General features: G+C 55.6%; 1 protein-coding gene across 1 annotated transcript in view; it reads left to right on the top strand.

The window, feature by feature from the left end:
- Positions 1-14948, top strand: part of LOC135406001 (tenascin-X-like) — a 33676-nt gene that overhangs the window by 3256 nt on the left and 15472 nt on the right. The window contains exons 4-15 of the mRNA XM_064640512.1: positions 459-612; positions 1486-2244; positions 2670-2759; positions 3010-3303; positions 5421-5801; positions 6504-6860; positions 7575-7931; positions 8653-9009; positions 10778-11134; positions 12200-12556; positions 13309-13665; positions 14413-14775. Coding sequence (XP_064496582.1) covers positions 459-612; positions 1486-2244; positions 2670-2759; positions 3010-3303; positions 5421-5801; positions 6504-6860; positions 7575-7931; positions 8653-9009; positions 10778-11134; positions 12200-12556; positions 13309-13665; positions 14413-14775 — 4183 coding nt within the window. The remainder of the gene's footprint in view (positions 1-458; positions 613-1485; positions 2245-2669; positions 2760-3009; positions 3304-5420; positions 5802-6503; positions 6861-7574; positions 7932-8652; positions 9010-10777; positions 11135-12199; positions 12557-13308; positions 13666-14412; positions 14776-14948) is intronic.

Here is a 14948-nt window from a genome sequence, read left to right as displayed (position 1 = left end):
ATGTGGGGAAGGGGGACAGGGACATTGGAAGGGTGAGACCCCCACACCACCTGTGTGACTGCAGTGGGCTGGCCCAAATGTGTCCCCTACATGTCCCCTACATGTACCCATGATGTCCCCAATGTGTCCCCCCATGTTGTTCCCTGCATGTCCCCAACATATCCCAAATGAGTCCCTCTGGTGTGTCCCCTCCTGGTGTCCCCAGTGTGTTCCAAACATGTGCCCAAGACATCCCCCCAGCGTGTCTCCAACATGACATCAGTGTGTCCCCGTGGTGTCCCCAGTGTGTCCCCAACACCTCCCCAATGTGTCCCCATGTCTGCAGTGTCCCTGCAATGTGTCCCCCCCCGTGGTGTCCCCTGCATGTCCCACACATGTCCCCAGTGTGACCCCTAGCGTGTCCCCAGTATCCCCCCCAAGGTGTCCGCCTTGTCCCCTAACACTGTCCCCATCCCCAGGATGACCCCATGGCCATGACAACGCATGAGCTGCCTGGCTCTGCTGTGGCCTTCTCAGTGACAGGGCTGTCCCCAGGCCGCCCCTTCGAGCTGCTGGTCCAGGCCCGGCGGGGGCCTCACCTGGGGGCAGCAGGAGTGCTGCGCCTGCGCACAGGTGGGGACAGGGGGGTGGGGATGGGGGTGGCACGGGGACAAGGATGGGGAGGGCCTGGGGTCCTGCGCCTGCACGCGAGTGGAGACACCTGGGACAACTGGGACACGGCAGGGACAAGGGGTTGGGGACACTGTGGGGACAGAGATGGGAGTGGGGATGGAGGGACAGAGGTGGGGACAGAGGCTGGTATGGGGACGAGGTGTGGACAGGGATGGCACGGTGTCACAGTCAAGGGGACAGGGATGGGAACAGCCCAGACATGTGGTCAGGGATGGCACAGGGCTGGGGATGGGACAGCAGTGAGGACAGTGGCATGGGACAGGGATGGGATGGCACAAGAATGGGGTTGGGGATAGCGATGGCATGGCCATGGGGATGGGGACAGGGATAGAGAGAGGGATGGCACAAGAATGGGGTTGGGGATAGCGATGGCATGGCCATGGGGATGGGGACAGGGATAGAGACAGGGATGGCAGGGGGACAAGGAAGGGGGTGGCATGGGTATGGAGACAGCAGTGACAGAGACATGGGGATAGGGGTGGCACAGTGATGGGGACAGGGATGGGAATGGCACAGGGACAGGGATAACACAGGGTTGGGGACAATAGTGGCATAGGGATGGCACAGGAAGGGGGACAGTGATGGAATAATCATGGGTTTGGGGACAGTGTGGGATAGCATGAACATGGGGACAGGGATGGGGACAGGGTTAGGGATACACATAGGGAGAGCATGGAGATGGGGACAGGGAGGGGGATGGCCCAGGGATGGGGACAGCGTTGGGACTGGGGACTTGGACAGAGCTGGGGCAGGAGTGTCCCCAGTGGGGACTCTTGGGACAGGTCAGTGACCCCAGTCCCCTTTGCTCCACAGCACTTGTCCTGGCTGTGCCCTCCCATGAGGGGTCCCCAGGGTCCCCTCAGGGCTCCCTGCGGTCCCCAGCAGTGGCACCATCAGCCCGAGGGTCCCCAGGGTCACTGGGGTCCCCAGGGTCACCAGCATCGCCTGCATCACCACATGTGTCCTTGGGTTCACATGGGTCTTTGGGGTCACCAGCATCCCCCCGGGTTCCGGCATCCCCCGTAGGTCGAGGATCCCTGGGATCCCCGGCACCCCCAAGGTCACCAGTGTCACCAGAATCACCAGTGTCACCAGAATCCCCAGAATCTCCAGTGTCTCCAGAATTCCCAAGGTCCCCAGTGTCACCAGATTTCCCAGTGTGGCCAGCATCCCCAGAACGCCCGAGCTTCCCAGAGTCACCAGTGACCCCAGTGTCCCCAAGGTCACCTCCAACCCCACAGTCCCTGGGGTCTCCAGTGCCCCCAAAGTCCCCATTATCTTCAGAGTTCCCAGAATCCCCGTGGTCCCAGCTGTCCCCATGGTCCCCGCTGTCCCCGGGTATCCCCTCCCTGCAGGAACTGGTGGCTCGGCTGTCCCCGTACAGTGGGTCCCTGCTCCAGCGCCTTGAGAGCCACCTTCGGGCCACCAACTTCCCACTACGGGGCAACCAGACAGTGCCGGCAGTGGCCCGCGCCATCCTGGAATATGTCCTGCGCCGGCACGTGGCCCTCGGGAAGGGACAGGGACCCTCCTCCAAACCCCAATGGGACGGAACACTCCTGGGGACCACAGGTGGGTGACATGCTGGGAACAGGACGGGGGGACATTGGGAAGGAATGTCCTGGGGAAGGGGATGGGGGGAAGGGACATCTCAGGGGTGGGGGGGACAGGGATGGGACAGGGGCAGAACAGGGGGGATGGGGAGAAAGGGACATCCCAGTGAGCGGTCAAGGGATGGCAGGAGAGATGTCCAGGGGAGGGGAAGGGGGAAAAGGAGGGGAATGGGGGAAGGGAAGTTCCAGGGAGGAGGGCGGTTGAGGGATGAAGGGGATGGGGGAAGGGGACATCACAGGGGAGTGGCACAGGGGGGATGGGGGGATCAGGGAGGAAGGGACATCTGAAAAGAGAATGAGGGGGATGGGGGAGGAACATCCTGGGGAGGGAGATGAAGGAGATGGGGCAGAAGAGAAGTCATGTAACGCCTGTTCTGGGGGCAGGGGAGGGTGGGAATCAGGAGCTGGTGCTGCAGTGGGGGGACATGGATGGGATAGAGCTGATGCAGCCATGGAGGGACGTGGAGAAAACAGGTACCAATGGAGGGTGGGAGATGGGATGGAGGCATGGGTGGATGTTGGCTGAAGGATGGATGGATAGAAGGATGGAGAGTTGGATGATGGATGGAGACATGAAAGGAAGAGGGGATGGATGGAGAGAGGGAAGGATAAGGGGGGGAAAGGTGATGGGAGGGCTGGAGAGATGGATGATTGATGGATGATGGATGGATATGTGGATGGACACACAGATGTCCATGCCCACACCGTCCCCACTCCATTGCAGTTGCAGCCGAGGCAGAAGAGCTGCCCCCATCCAAGCCAGTCCTGGGTGACCTCACTGTCACCAGTGTAACCCCCAGCTCTGTGGGGCTGCAGTGGAGCATCCTCGAGGGCCCCTTCGACTCCTTCACGCTGCAGTACCGGGATGCCCAGGGCCAGCCCCAGGCCCTGCCCATCGATGGTGGGTCCCGCTCGGTGAAGGTGCTGGGGCTGTCCCCCTCCTGCCGGTACCGCTTCCACCTCTATGGCCTGCGGGGCGGGAAGAGGATCGACCACGTCTCCATTGACGTCACCACAGGTGATGGGGAACATCAGAGGGAGGAAGGATTGGAGAAATAAATTTAGAGACAGAGGGAGGGACGGAGAGATAGACACAGAGATGGATGATGGATGGATGAGTGGAGAGTTGGATGGATTCGTGAGTAGAAGGATGGGCAGATTATCACAAGGATCATTGGATGCCAGGAGAACTGGACAATGATAGGATGGATGGAGAGTTGAGTGGATGGATGGTGACTGAATGAACTCACCAGTAGGTGGGTGTGTGGTGGTTTGAGACCCCCTAAAATCCAATTCTCGAGTTCAAGCCCCCTCCCACATCTCAACCCAGTGTGAGATGGGTTTTCCAGACACTACACAAGAATAAATATGGGGGGAAAGGGAATTATATTACAATGCACTCTACAAATAAATATTACAATACCTCATATACATAATCTTCAACTATTTCTCCTATGATAAATCAGTATTTACAATGGATCAATCTCTTCTCCCTCCAAAAAAAGTCCAGAAGGGAAAAGGAAGGATCCTTTCCACTCTCAGAGCAGCAGTCTCTCTTCTTCCATGCAGCAGCTGTAGCTGGATCTCTTTCCAGATACACACGAGGGGGGTCTCTAAGCCCCTCTCGACCCTTTGACTCCAAGCGAGGGTCTTTCTCTTCCGTGGACTGCATAGCAGGGACAAGGCTCGCCTCACCACATCATATCATGGGGTGTAAGACATCCCATGAAGGTCCCTTCCTCGAGGGGTCAAGTTCCCTCAAGTCAGAACGTCTCGGGCAGCTTTCAGTTGAAAACCTTTGCCTCAAGAGTTCTCTCAGAGCTCCCATGCTCTGTCTCAGGCTGCTAGCTTAGCAGCAACAGCAGGGGGGCCAAGGTCAGCCCCCTCTGCATTCCATCTGGCCATCCCAGTCCAGCTCTGGGACGCCTTGAGCTTCTTAGCTCCTCTCTTCAGTGCATGCTGCACTTTAGGACTTCCCTCAAGTGGGAGTCCACCCCCTCCACTTAGGAGAGGTCACAAAAGGGTTTTGGGGGGTTTTGGTTTCAGTTCTTACCCCAACTCTCTCTGTAGAGTTTAGTTCTCTCTCTGCTGCTGCATGCTTGTTTAGCTGCTTCTTCAGTTCTTATCTCTTCTGGCTCTCTACCACTGTTCTCTGGTCAGTGCTGTTTCTGCTGCTGCTTCTGCTGCTGCTCACAGTGGAGAAACTTCCCCCAACTCTTAGCTACAGATGCCTGGCCCAGTCTAACACCATTCCAGGTTCCTGCAGCCCCTCAGCTGGGGGCTGGGGGGAGCCTAACCCCCAGCAGGGCTCCCAGTCCCTTCCTTGTGGCTTACAACATGACCACTCTCCTCCAACAACAACTACTACCCTACTTTTCCAGTCTGGTTGTTGATATGTTTATATTTCGCAGGAGCGCTCATTGGCTCAACCCCAAGGGTCACCACCCCCTGGGGGGTTACCATTTTTTTAACTCTAAGGGAAAAACTTCTTTTTTTTCCCCCACCACCAGGAAGAAGCCTGGTTGGATGGATGCATGGATGGATGGAGGTAGCCAGAAGATGGTCCAGGAGATGGAGTTATGTTGGGAAGGATGGATGGATGATAGATGATGGATGATTGTGACTGTTGGTCAATAGGAAGGTGGGAAGTATCAATCATTGAACAGATGCTTCCTGGGATTGGTGGGCACTTGATGGTGGATGATGATGTGGTTGGGGACAAGGAGCGATGAGTGGAACTGGGCTGGGAAACTGGTGACAGGTTGAGGATGGGGAGATGGCTGGGACCTTGGGAGGGTAGAGAGATGGAGGGATTGGTGGTTGGTTGGATGACTAGATGATGGATGCTGATGGTGGATGATGCTGAAGATGATGATGTATAGTGAATGGATGATGATAGTGGTGATGGTGATGGTGGATGCGATGGGCAGTAGGTTGGTGGAAGGGTCGAAGGTTGATTAGATGGTGCTGGGGTCAGTGGATGCTCGATGGTGGGTGGGGATGGGATGGTGGGGAGAGGGTGGGGGCAGACGGTGGATGATGGATAAAAGATAGGTGAGTGGATGTTGGATGGGCATGTGGATGGACATGTGGCTGCAGATGTTCATCACCTTCCCCTCTCTGTTGCTGCCACAGCTGCCACAGATGATCTGCCCCCACCCTTGGTGGAGCCCTCAGCTGAGGCCCCCTCAACTGAGACACCCCCAGCTGAGGACCACCAACCTGAGAGCACCCAAACTGAGGCTCCCCCAGCGCGGGCAGTGCTGGGGGAGCTGAAGGTCTCCAGTGTCACCCCCAGCTCTGTGGGGCTGCAGTGGAGCGTCCCCAAGGGCCCCTTTGACTCCTTCACGCTGCAGTACCGGGATGCCCAGGGCCAGCCCCAGGCCCTGCCCATCGATGGCGGGTCCCGCTCGGTGACAGTGCCGGGGCTGTCCCCATCCCGCCGGTACCGCTTCCACCTCTACGGGCTGCAGGGTGGGAAGAGGATCGATCGTGTCTCCACCGATGTCGTCACAGGTGAGGGGGAAAATGAGAGGGATGGATTGATCAAGCCATGAAAGGATCAAGGGATCCTATCATGATGACATCCCCACCTGCCATTATCCACCATCATCTTCATCATCTGTCATCCACCATCATTGTCATTATCTACCCTCCATCATTATCATCATCATCCAGCATCCATCATTATCATCATTCCTCAATGACCTTCCATCATCCATCCACTGTCATCACAATCCATCACCATCATCATCATCTTCCTTTATCACTGCCCATCCATTATGGATGAAGAATTGAATGGCTGAATGGATTCCGGACTGGATGGTGGGTGGGTTCCTGCCCAGATGGATGGTGGAAGGTGGATGGGTGGATGAGTGTTTGGATGGATTTGGGAAGCTGGGATGGCTGGAGAGTTCCTGGCAGCCCAATGCATGTCATGGTGTGTGGAAGATCGTCCACGGGATATAGGTGATGGGAGTGTTGGAAGCTTGGGAAGATGTGGGGAGAAAGATCTGGAGAGACAGATGTGGGACTGAGTGTAGGCTTTGGGTGGGTGTTGGGTGGTAGATGGGATGGATGGATGGATGGATGAATGGTCAAATGGCTGTTTATGGATGGATTGGCAAATGGATAGATGGGTGATAAATGATGGATAATTGGGTGAATGATGGATGGACAAGCAGATGGCCACACCCATCCCTATCCCATCTGTCACAGCCACAGCTGAGCAAGAGAAGCCACCACCACCCCCAGAGGAGCCCCAACCTGAGCACACCCAAACTGTGCCTCCCCCATCTGAGGCCTCACCGGCACAGGCGGTGCTGGGAGAGCTGAGGGTTTCCAGCGTCACCCCCAGCTCCGTGGGGCTGCAGTGGAGCATCCCCGAGGGCCCCTTTGACTCCTTCATGCTGCAGTACCGAGATGCCCAGGGCCAGCCCCAGGCCCTGTCCATCGATGGCGGGTCCCGCTCGGTGACGGTGCTGGGGCTGTCCCCATCCCGCCGGTACCGCTTCCACCTCTACGGGCTGCGCCACGGGAAGAGGATCGATCGTGTCTCCATTGATGTTGCCACAGGTGAGGAGGGAGATCAGAGGGATGGATTGATCAAGGAATGGAAGGTTGATGGGATCCAATCCCCATCCCATCCCCACATACCACTGAGAACCCACTGACCCCAGCACCATCTGATCAACCCTCAACCCTTCCGCTTATCTATTGACCAACACCTGTTGTTTTCCACCATCATCTTCATCAATCATCCATCTTCTATCCATCGTCATCATCATTGTCCATCCACTATCATCATCATCCATCATAATGGATGAAGAATTGAATGTCTAAACTGATTCCTGACTGGATGGTGGGTGGGTTCCTGCCCAGATGGATGGAAGAATGTGGATGAGCAGATGAATAGTTGGATGGATGTGGGGAAGCCAGGATGACTGGAGGGTTCCTGGCGGCCCAATGCGTGTACTTATGCATGGAAAATTTTCCATAGGTAATGGGATGCAGGTCTGCTGTTGAGGTGGAGGTCTGGAGGGATGTGGGGGGAAAGAGCCAGAAAAATGGAGGTTGCATTGGGTGGAAAGTTGGGTTGGGTGTTGAATGATGGATGGGATGGATGGATGAATAGATATTTATGGATGGATTGGCACATGGATTGATGAGTGGATGGACATCTAGATGGATGGATGGATGATGAATGATGGACAGTTCAGTGGATGATGAAAGGACATATGGATGGAGAGATGGATGGCCATGCCCATCACCAACCACTCTCCATTACAGGCACGGGTGAACCAGAGGAGCCACTTCCGCCCTCAGAGGAGCCCCAACCTGAGCACCCCCAAACTGAGCCTCCCCCATATGAGGCCCCCATGGCACGGGCAGTACTGGGAGAGCTGAGGGTCTCCAGCATCACCCCCAGCACCGTGGGGCTGCAGTGGAGCGTCCCCGAGGGCCCCTTTGATTCCTTCACGCTGCAGTACCGGGATGCCCAGGGCCAGCCCCAGGCCCTGCCCATCGATGGCGGGTCCCGCTCGGTGACGGTGCCGGGGCTGTCCCCATCCCGCCGGTACCGCTTCCACCTCTATGGCCTGCAGGGTGGGAAGAGGATCGATCGTGTCTCCACTGATGTCACCACAGGTGAGGAGGAAGGTCAGCGGGATGGAGGGCTGGATTGATCAAGACATGAGGGGATCATGGGATCCTATCCCAATGATGTCCCTACCCACCATTGAGCATCCACTGACTCAGCATGATCCGATTAACCATCAACCCTTCCACTGACCTATTGTCCAACACCTGCTCTTATCCACCATCATCTTCATCATCATCATCATCCATCTTCATCATCATTGTCCATCCACTATCATCATCGTCCATCATGATGGATGATGAACTCTGGATGGATTCTGGACTAAATGGTGGGTGCGTTCCTGCCAAGAGTGATGGAAGAAATCCAATGGGTGGATGAATGGTTGGATGGATGTGGGGAAGCTGGGACAGCTAGAGGGTTCCTAGTGGCCAGATGCATGTCCTGGTGAATAGAAGATTGTCCATTGGAAGTGGGGGATGGTAAGGGGGGAGGCCTGGGGCCATGTGGAGAGAAAGAACCAGAGTGATGAATGTGGGATTGGGTGGGGTTTGGTGTTGGGTGGTTGATTGGACGGATGGATGAATTGATGCTTAGGGATGGATGGAGACGTGGATGAATAAGTGGATGTTTAATGATTGATAGCTTGGAAATTGCTGATGGAAACATGGATGGATGGATAACAAATGATTGATAGTTTGGTAAATGAGGGATGGACATGTGGATGAGACACGGATGGTCATGACCAGGATCATCCCCTCTCCATCACAGCCACAGTTGAGCAAGAGGAGATGCTCCTGCCCTCAGAAGAGCCCCAACCTGAGCACCCCCAAACTGAGCCTCCCCCATATGAGGTCCCCCCAAAACGGGAAGTGCTGGGGGAGCTGAGAGTCTCCAGCGTCACCTCCAGCTCCGTGGGGCTGCAGTGGAGCGTCCCCAAGGGCCCCTTTGACTCCTTCAAGCTGCAGTACCGGGATGCCCAGGGCCAGCCCCAGGCCCTGCCCATCGATGGCGGGTCCCGCTTGGTGACAGTGCCGGGGTTGTCCCCATCCCACCGATACCGCTTCCACCTCTACGGGCTGCAGGGTGGGAAGAAGATCGACCACGTCTCCGTTGATGTCATCACAGGTGAGGGGGAAAATGAGAGGATGGAGGAATCAAAGGATGGAAGGATCAAGGGATCCTATCATGATGACATCCCCACCTGCCATTATCCATCATCATCTTCATAATCTGTCATCCACCATCATTGTCATTATCTACCCTCCATCATTATCATTATCTACCCTCCATCATTATTACCCAGCACCTGTCATCATCATCATTCCTCAATCACCTTCCATCATCCATCCACTGTCATAACAATCCATCACCATCATCATCTTCCATCATCACTGCCAATCCCTGATGGAGGAAGAATTAAATGGTTTCTGGACGGGATGGTGGGTGGGTTCCTGCCCAGATGGAGGGAAGAAATTCAATGGATGGATGAGTGTTTGGATGGATTTGGGAAGCTGGGATGGCTGGAGAGTTCCTGGCAGCCCAATGCATGTCATGGTGTGTGGAAGATCGTCCACGGGATATAGGTGATGGGAGTGTTGGAAGCTTGGGAAGATGTGGGGAGAAAGGTCTGGAGAGACAGATGTGGGACTGAGTGTAGGCTTTGGGTGGGTGTTGGGTGGTAGATGGGATGGATGGATGGATGGATGAATGGTCAAATGGCTGTTTATGGATGGATTGGCAAATGGATGGATGGGTGATAAATGATGGATAATTGGGTGAGTGATGGACGGACACCTGGATGGCCACACCCATCCCTATCCCATCTGTCACAGCCACAGCTGAGCAAGAGAAGCCACCACCACCCCCAGAGGAGCCCCAACCTGAGCACACCCAAACTGTGCCTTCCCCATCTGAGGCCTCACCGGCACAGGCGGTGCTGGGAGAGCTGAGGGTCTCCAGTGTCACCCCCAGCTCCGTGGGGCTGCAGTGGAGCATCCCCGAGGGCCCCTTTGACTCCTTCATGCTGCAGTACCGGGATGCCCAGGGCCAGCCCCAGGCCCTGTCCATCGATGGCGGGTCCTGCTCGGTGACGGTGCCGGGGCTGTCCCCATCCCACCGGTACCGCTTCCACCTCTACGGGCTGCAGGGCGGGAAGAGGATCGATCACGTCTCCATTGACATCACAGGTGAGGGGGAAAGTGAGAGGAATGAAGGGCTGGATTGATCAAGACATGAGGGGATCATGGGATCCCATCCCGATGACATCTCCACCCACCATTGAGCATCCACTGATCGCAGCATCATCCGATCAAAGATCGACCCTTCCACCAACCTGTTGACCAACACCCGCTATCATCTGCTATCATCTTCATCAACCTCCATCATCATCATTCACCGTACATCCTCATCATCATCCATCTTCATCCATTACCCATCTTGAATCCATCATCATGTATCCATGATGGATCAAGAACTGAATGGCTGAATGGATTCTGGACAGGATGGTGGGTGGGTTCCTACCCAGATGGATGGAAGAAGCTGGATGGGTGGATGAATTGTTGGATGGATGTGGAGAAGCTAGGATGGATGGAGGGTTCCTGGTGGCTGTATGCATGTTCTTATGCTACAAGATTATTCACGGGAAACGGGGATGGCAGGGTTGGAGGCCAGTGCTGATGTGAGGACAAAGAGCCAGAGATATGGATGTGAGATTAGGTGGGTAGTTGGGTTGAGTGGTAGATAGGATAGATGGATGGATGGATGGATAGATGGATGGATGGATGGTTGTTTATGAATGGAGAGAGACATGGATGTATGGATGATGAATGATAGTTGGTTAAATGATGGATGGCCACATGGATGACCACAACCATCATCATCTTCTCTGTTGCAGCTGCAGCTGAGCCAGAGGAGTCACTCCCACCCTCAGAGGAACCTCAGCCTGAGCACTCCCAAACTGAGCCTCCCCCATCTGAGGCCCCCCTGGTGCGGCCGGTGCTGGGGGAGCTGAGGGTCTCCAGCATCACCCCCAGCACCGTGGGGCTGCAGTGGAGTGTCCCCAAGGGCCCCTTTGACTCCTTCATGCTGCAGTACCGGGATGCCCAGGGCCAGCCCCAGGCCCTGCCCATCGATGGCGGGTCCCGCTCGGTGACGGTGCTGGGGCTGTCCCCATCCCGCCGATACCGCTTCCACCTCTACGGGCTGCGGGGCGGGAAGAGGATCGATCGCGTCTCCATTGACATTACCACAGGTGAGGGGGAAAGTGACAGGAATGGATGGATGTACCAAGTGATGGAGGGATCAAGGGATCCCACCTCATCCTATCCCAACCTGACATTGAGCCCCCACCAACCCCTGCGCCATCCAATCAACCATCGACCCTTATTTCGACCTATTGACTAACACCCGCCATCATCCACCATCATCTCATCATCTGTCATCCATCATCATCATTATCCACCTTCCATCATCATCATCCATCCATCATCATCACCTTCCATCATCGTCATCATCATCCTCATCATCATCCATCCATGATGAATCAAGAATGGAGCAGCTGAATGGATTCCAGACTGGATGGTGGGTGGGTTCCTGCCCAGATGGATGGAAGAACGTGGATGGATGGAAGAACATGGATGGATGGATGAGTGGTTGGATGGATGTGGGGCAGCTGGGATGGATGGAGGGTTCCTAGTAGCCTGACACATGTCCTCTTGGATGGAAAATTTTCTATGGAAAATGGGGGATGGTAGGGGTGGAGGCCTGCAGGGATTTGTGGAGAAAGAGCCGGAGAGATGGCTGTGGGACTGGGTGGGGAGTTGGCTTGGGTGTTGGATGGGTGATGGGATGGACTGATGGAGGGATGGATGATGGATGAGGTATGGATGGTGATGGGTGATGGATGAATGGACAGATGGGGGTCTCCTGGGTGTTTTGGATGGATGGATGGATGACAGATGGACACATGGTTGGACGGGCATATGTGAGACTGAGCCCATGGTTGGCTTGTGCCCTGAAAGAAGGAGGGGGTCAGTGTGGGGGTATGGGTTGAGGCAGGGAGTGAAGAGTGATGGTGGAATGGATTCAAGGATTGAAAGAAGGAAAATAATGGATGCTGGATGGATTATGGATTGATGATGTGTGTTGGAGCAACTTGGTGGTGGTTTGATAATCCTTTGGAGGGAGAGGTTAAAAAAACCGTTGAAAGAAAAGAGTGCATGGAAAGAAACATGATTCGATGGATGGATGGATGGTGGGATGGACAGGTGGATGGACAAGCAGATGGCAACCACCATCACCACCCCCTCTGTCACAGCCACAGCTGAGCCAGAGAAGCCGCTCCCGCCCCCAGAGGAGCTCCAACCTGAGCATCCCCAAACTGAGCCTTCCCCATCTGAGGCCCCCGCAGCGCGGGTGGTACTGGGGGAGCTGAGGGTCTCCAGCATCACCCCCAGCACCGCGGGGCTGCAGTGGAGTGTCCCCAAGGGCCCCTTTGACTCCTTCATGCTGCAGTACCGGGATGCCCAGGGCCAGCCCCAGGCCCTGCCCATCGATGGCGGGTCCCGCTCGGTGACGGTGCCGGGGCTGTCCCCATCCCGCCGGTACCGCTTCCACCTCTACGGGCTGCGGGGAGGGAAGAGGATCGACCGTGTCTCCACTGATGTCGTCACAGGTGAGGGGGAAAGTGAGAGGGATGGATTGATCAAGCCATGGAGGGATCATGGGATCCCATCCCAATGCCATTCCCACCCACCACAGAGAACCCACTGAACTTGGTACCATCCAATCAATCATCGACCCTTCCACCAACCCGTTGACCAACATCTGCCATCATCCACCATCATCTTCATCATTCCCCATCACCATAATGATCCTCACCCATCAGCATTATTCTCATTCATCATCCATCAACATAATCATCATCATCCATCTTCATCCATCATCCACCTTCAATCCATAATTGACATCATCATCATCGCCCATCCATGATGTATCAAGAACTGAATGGCTGAATGGATTCCAGACTGGATGGTGAGTGGGTTCCTGCCCAGATGGATGGAAGAAGCTGGATGGATGGATGAGTAGTTGGATTGAGGTGGGGCAGTTGAGATGGACGGAGGATTCCTGGTGGCCATATTACAATTTCTTATGTGTGGAAGAATTTCCATGGGTAATGGGATGGCAGGGGTGGAGGCCTGGGGGGATGTGAGGAGGAAGAGCCAGAGATATGGATGTGGGATTAGGTGGGGAGTTGGGTTGAGTGTTGGGTGGTAGATAGGATGGATGGATGGATGGATGGTTGTTTCTGGATGGAGGAAGACATGGCTGAATGGATGATGAATGATGGATAACTGGGTAATTGATGGATGGACACATTGACGGACACATGGATGGCCATGGCCATCACCATCCCCTCTGTTGCACCTGCAGCCGAGCCAGAGGAGCCGCTCCTGTCCTCAGAGGAGCCCCAACCTGAGCACCCCCAAACTGAGCCTCCTCCATCTGAGGCCCTACCAGCACAGGCAGTGCTGGGGGAACTGAGGGTCTCCAGCATCACCCCCAGCACCGTGGGGCTGCAGTGGAGCGTCCCCGAGGGCCCCTTTGACTCCTTCACGCTGCAGTACCGGGATGCCCAGGACCAGCCCCAGGCCCTGCCCATCGATGGCGGGTCCCGCTCGGTGACAGTGCCGGGGCTGTCCCCATCCCACCGGTACCGCTTCCACCTCTATGGCCTGCAGGGTGGGAAGAGGATCGACCACGTCTCCACTGAGGCCACCACAGGTCAGAGGCATGGATTGATCAAGACATGAGGGGATCATAGGATCCCATCCCAATGCCATTCCCACCCACCACAGAGAACCCACTGAACTTGGTACCATCCAATCAATCATCGACCCTTCCGCCACTTATTGACCAACACCTGTCATCATCCACCATCATCTTCATCATTCCCCCTCACCATAATGATCCTCACCCATCAGCATTATTCTCATTCATCATCCATCAACATAATCATCATCATCCATCTTCATCCATCATCCACCTTCAATCCATAATTGACATCATCATCATCGTCTGTATCCATGATGTATCAAGAACTGAATGGCTGAATGGATTCCAGACAGAATGATGGGTGGGTTCCTGCCCAGATGGATGGAAGAAGCTGGATGGATGGATGAGTAGTTGGATTGAGGTGGGGCAGTTGAGATGGACGGAGGATTCCTGGTGGCCATATTACAATTTCTTATGTGTGGAAGAATTTCCATGGGTTATGGGATGGCAGGGGTGGAGGCCTGGGGGGATGTGAGGAGGAAGAGCCAGAGATATGGATGTGGGATTAGGTGGGGAGTTGGGTTGAGTGTTGGGTGGTAGATAGGATGGATGGATGGATGGATGGTTGTTTCTGGATGGAGGAAGACATGGCTGAATGGATGATGAATGATGGATAACTGGGTAATTGATGGATGGACACATTGATGGACACATGGATGGCCATGGCCATCACCATCCCCTCTGTTGCACCTGCAGCCGAGCCAGAGGAGCCACTCCTGTCCTCAGAGGAGCCCCAACCTGAGCACCCCCAAACTGAGCCTCCTCCATCTGAGGCCCTACCAGCACGGGCAGTGCTGGGGGAGCTGAGGGTTTCCAGCATCACCCCCAGCTCCGTGGGGCTGCAGTGGAGTGTCCCCAAGGGCCCCTTTGACTCCTTCACGCTGCAGTACTGGGATGCCCAGGGCCAGCCCCAGGCCCTACCCGTCGATGGCGGGTCCCGCTCGGTGACAGTGCCGGGGCTGTCCCCATCCCGCCGGTACCGCTTCCACCTCTATGGCCTGCGGGGTGGGAAGAGGATCGATCACGTCTCCACTGAAACTATCACAGGTGAGGGGGAAGGTCAGAGAGTGGAGAGTAGTTGGGTGGATGAATGGAGGGATTAGGTTGGGGAAGGATGGATGGATGGATGGATGGATGGATACATGGAGTGTTGGTGGGAGGGATGGAGAGTGGGATGACAGGTTGGCGAGATGGGTGATTGGTTATGAGTTGGCGGTGGGGATGGAGGGATC

The sequence above is a fragment of the Pseudopipra pipra genome, chromosome W, assembly GCF_036250125.1.
Source record: "Pseudopipra pipra isolate bDixPip1 chromosome W, bDixPip1.hap1, whole genome shotgun sequence".
Taxonomy (NCBI): Eukaryota; Metazoa; Chordata; class Aves; order Passeriformes; family Pipridae; genus Pseudopipra; species Pseudopipra pipra.
This window is presented reverse-complemented; position numbering and strand designations above follow the sequence as displayed.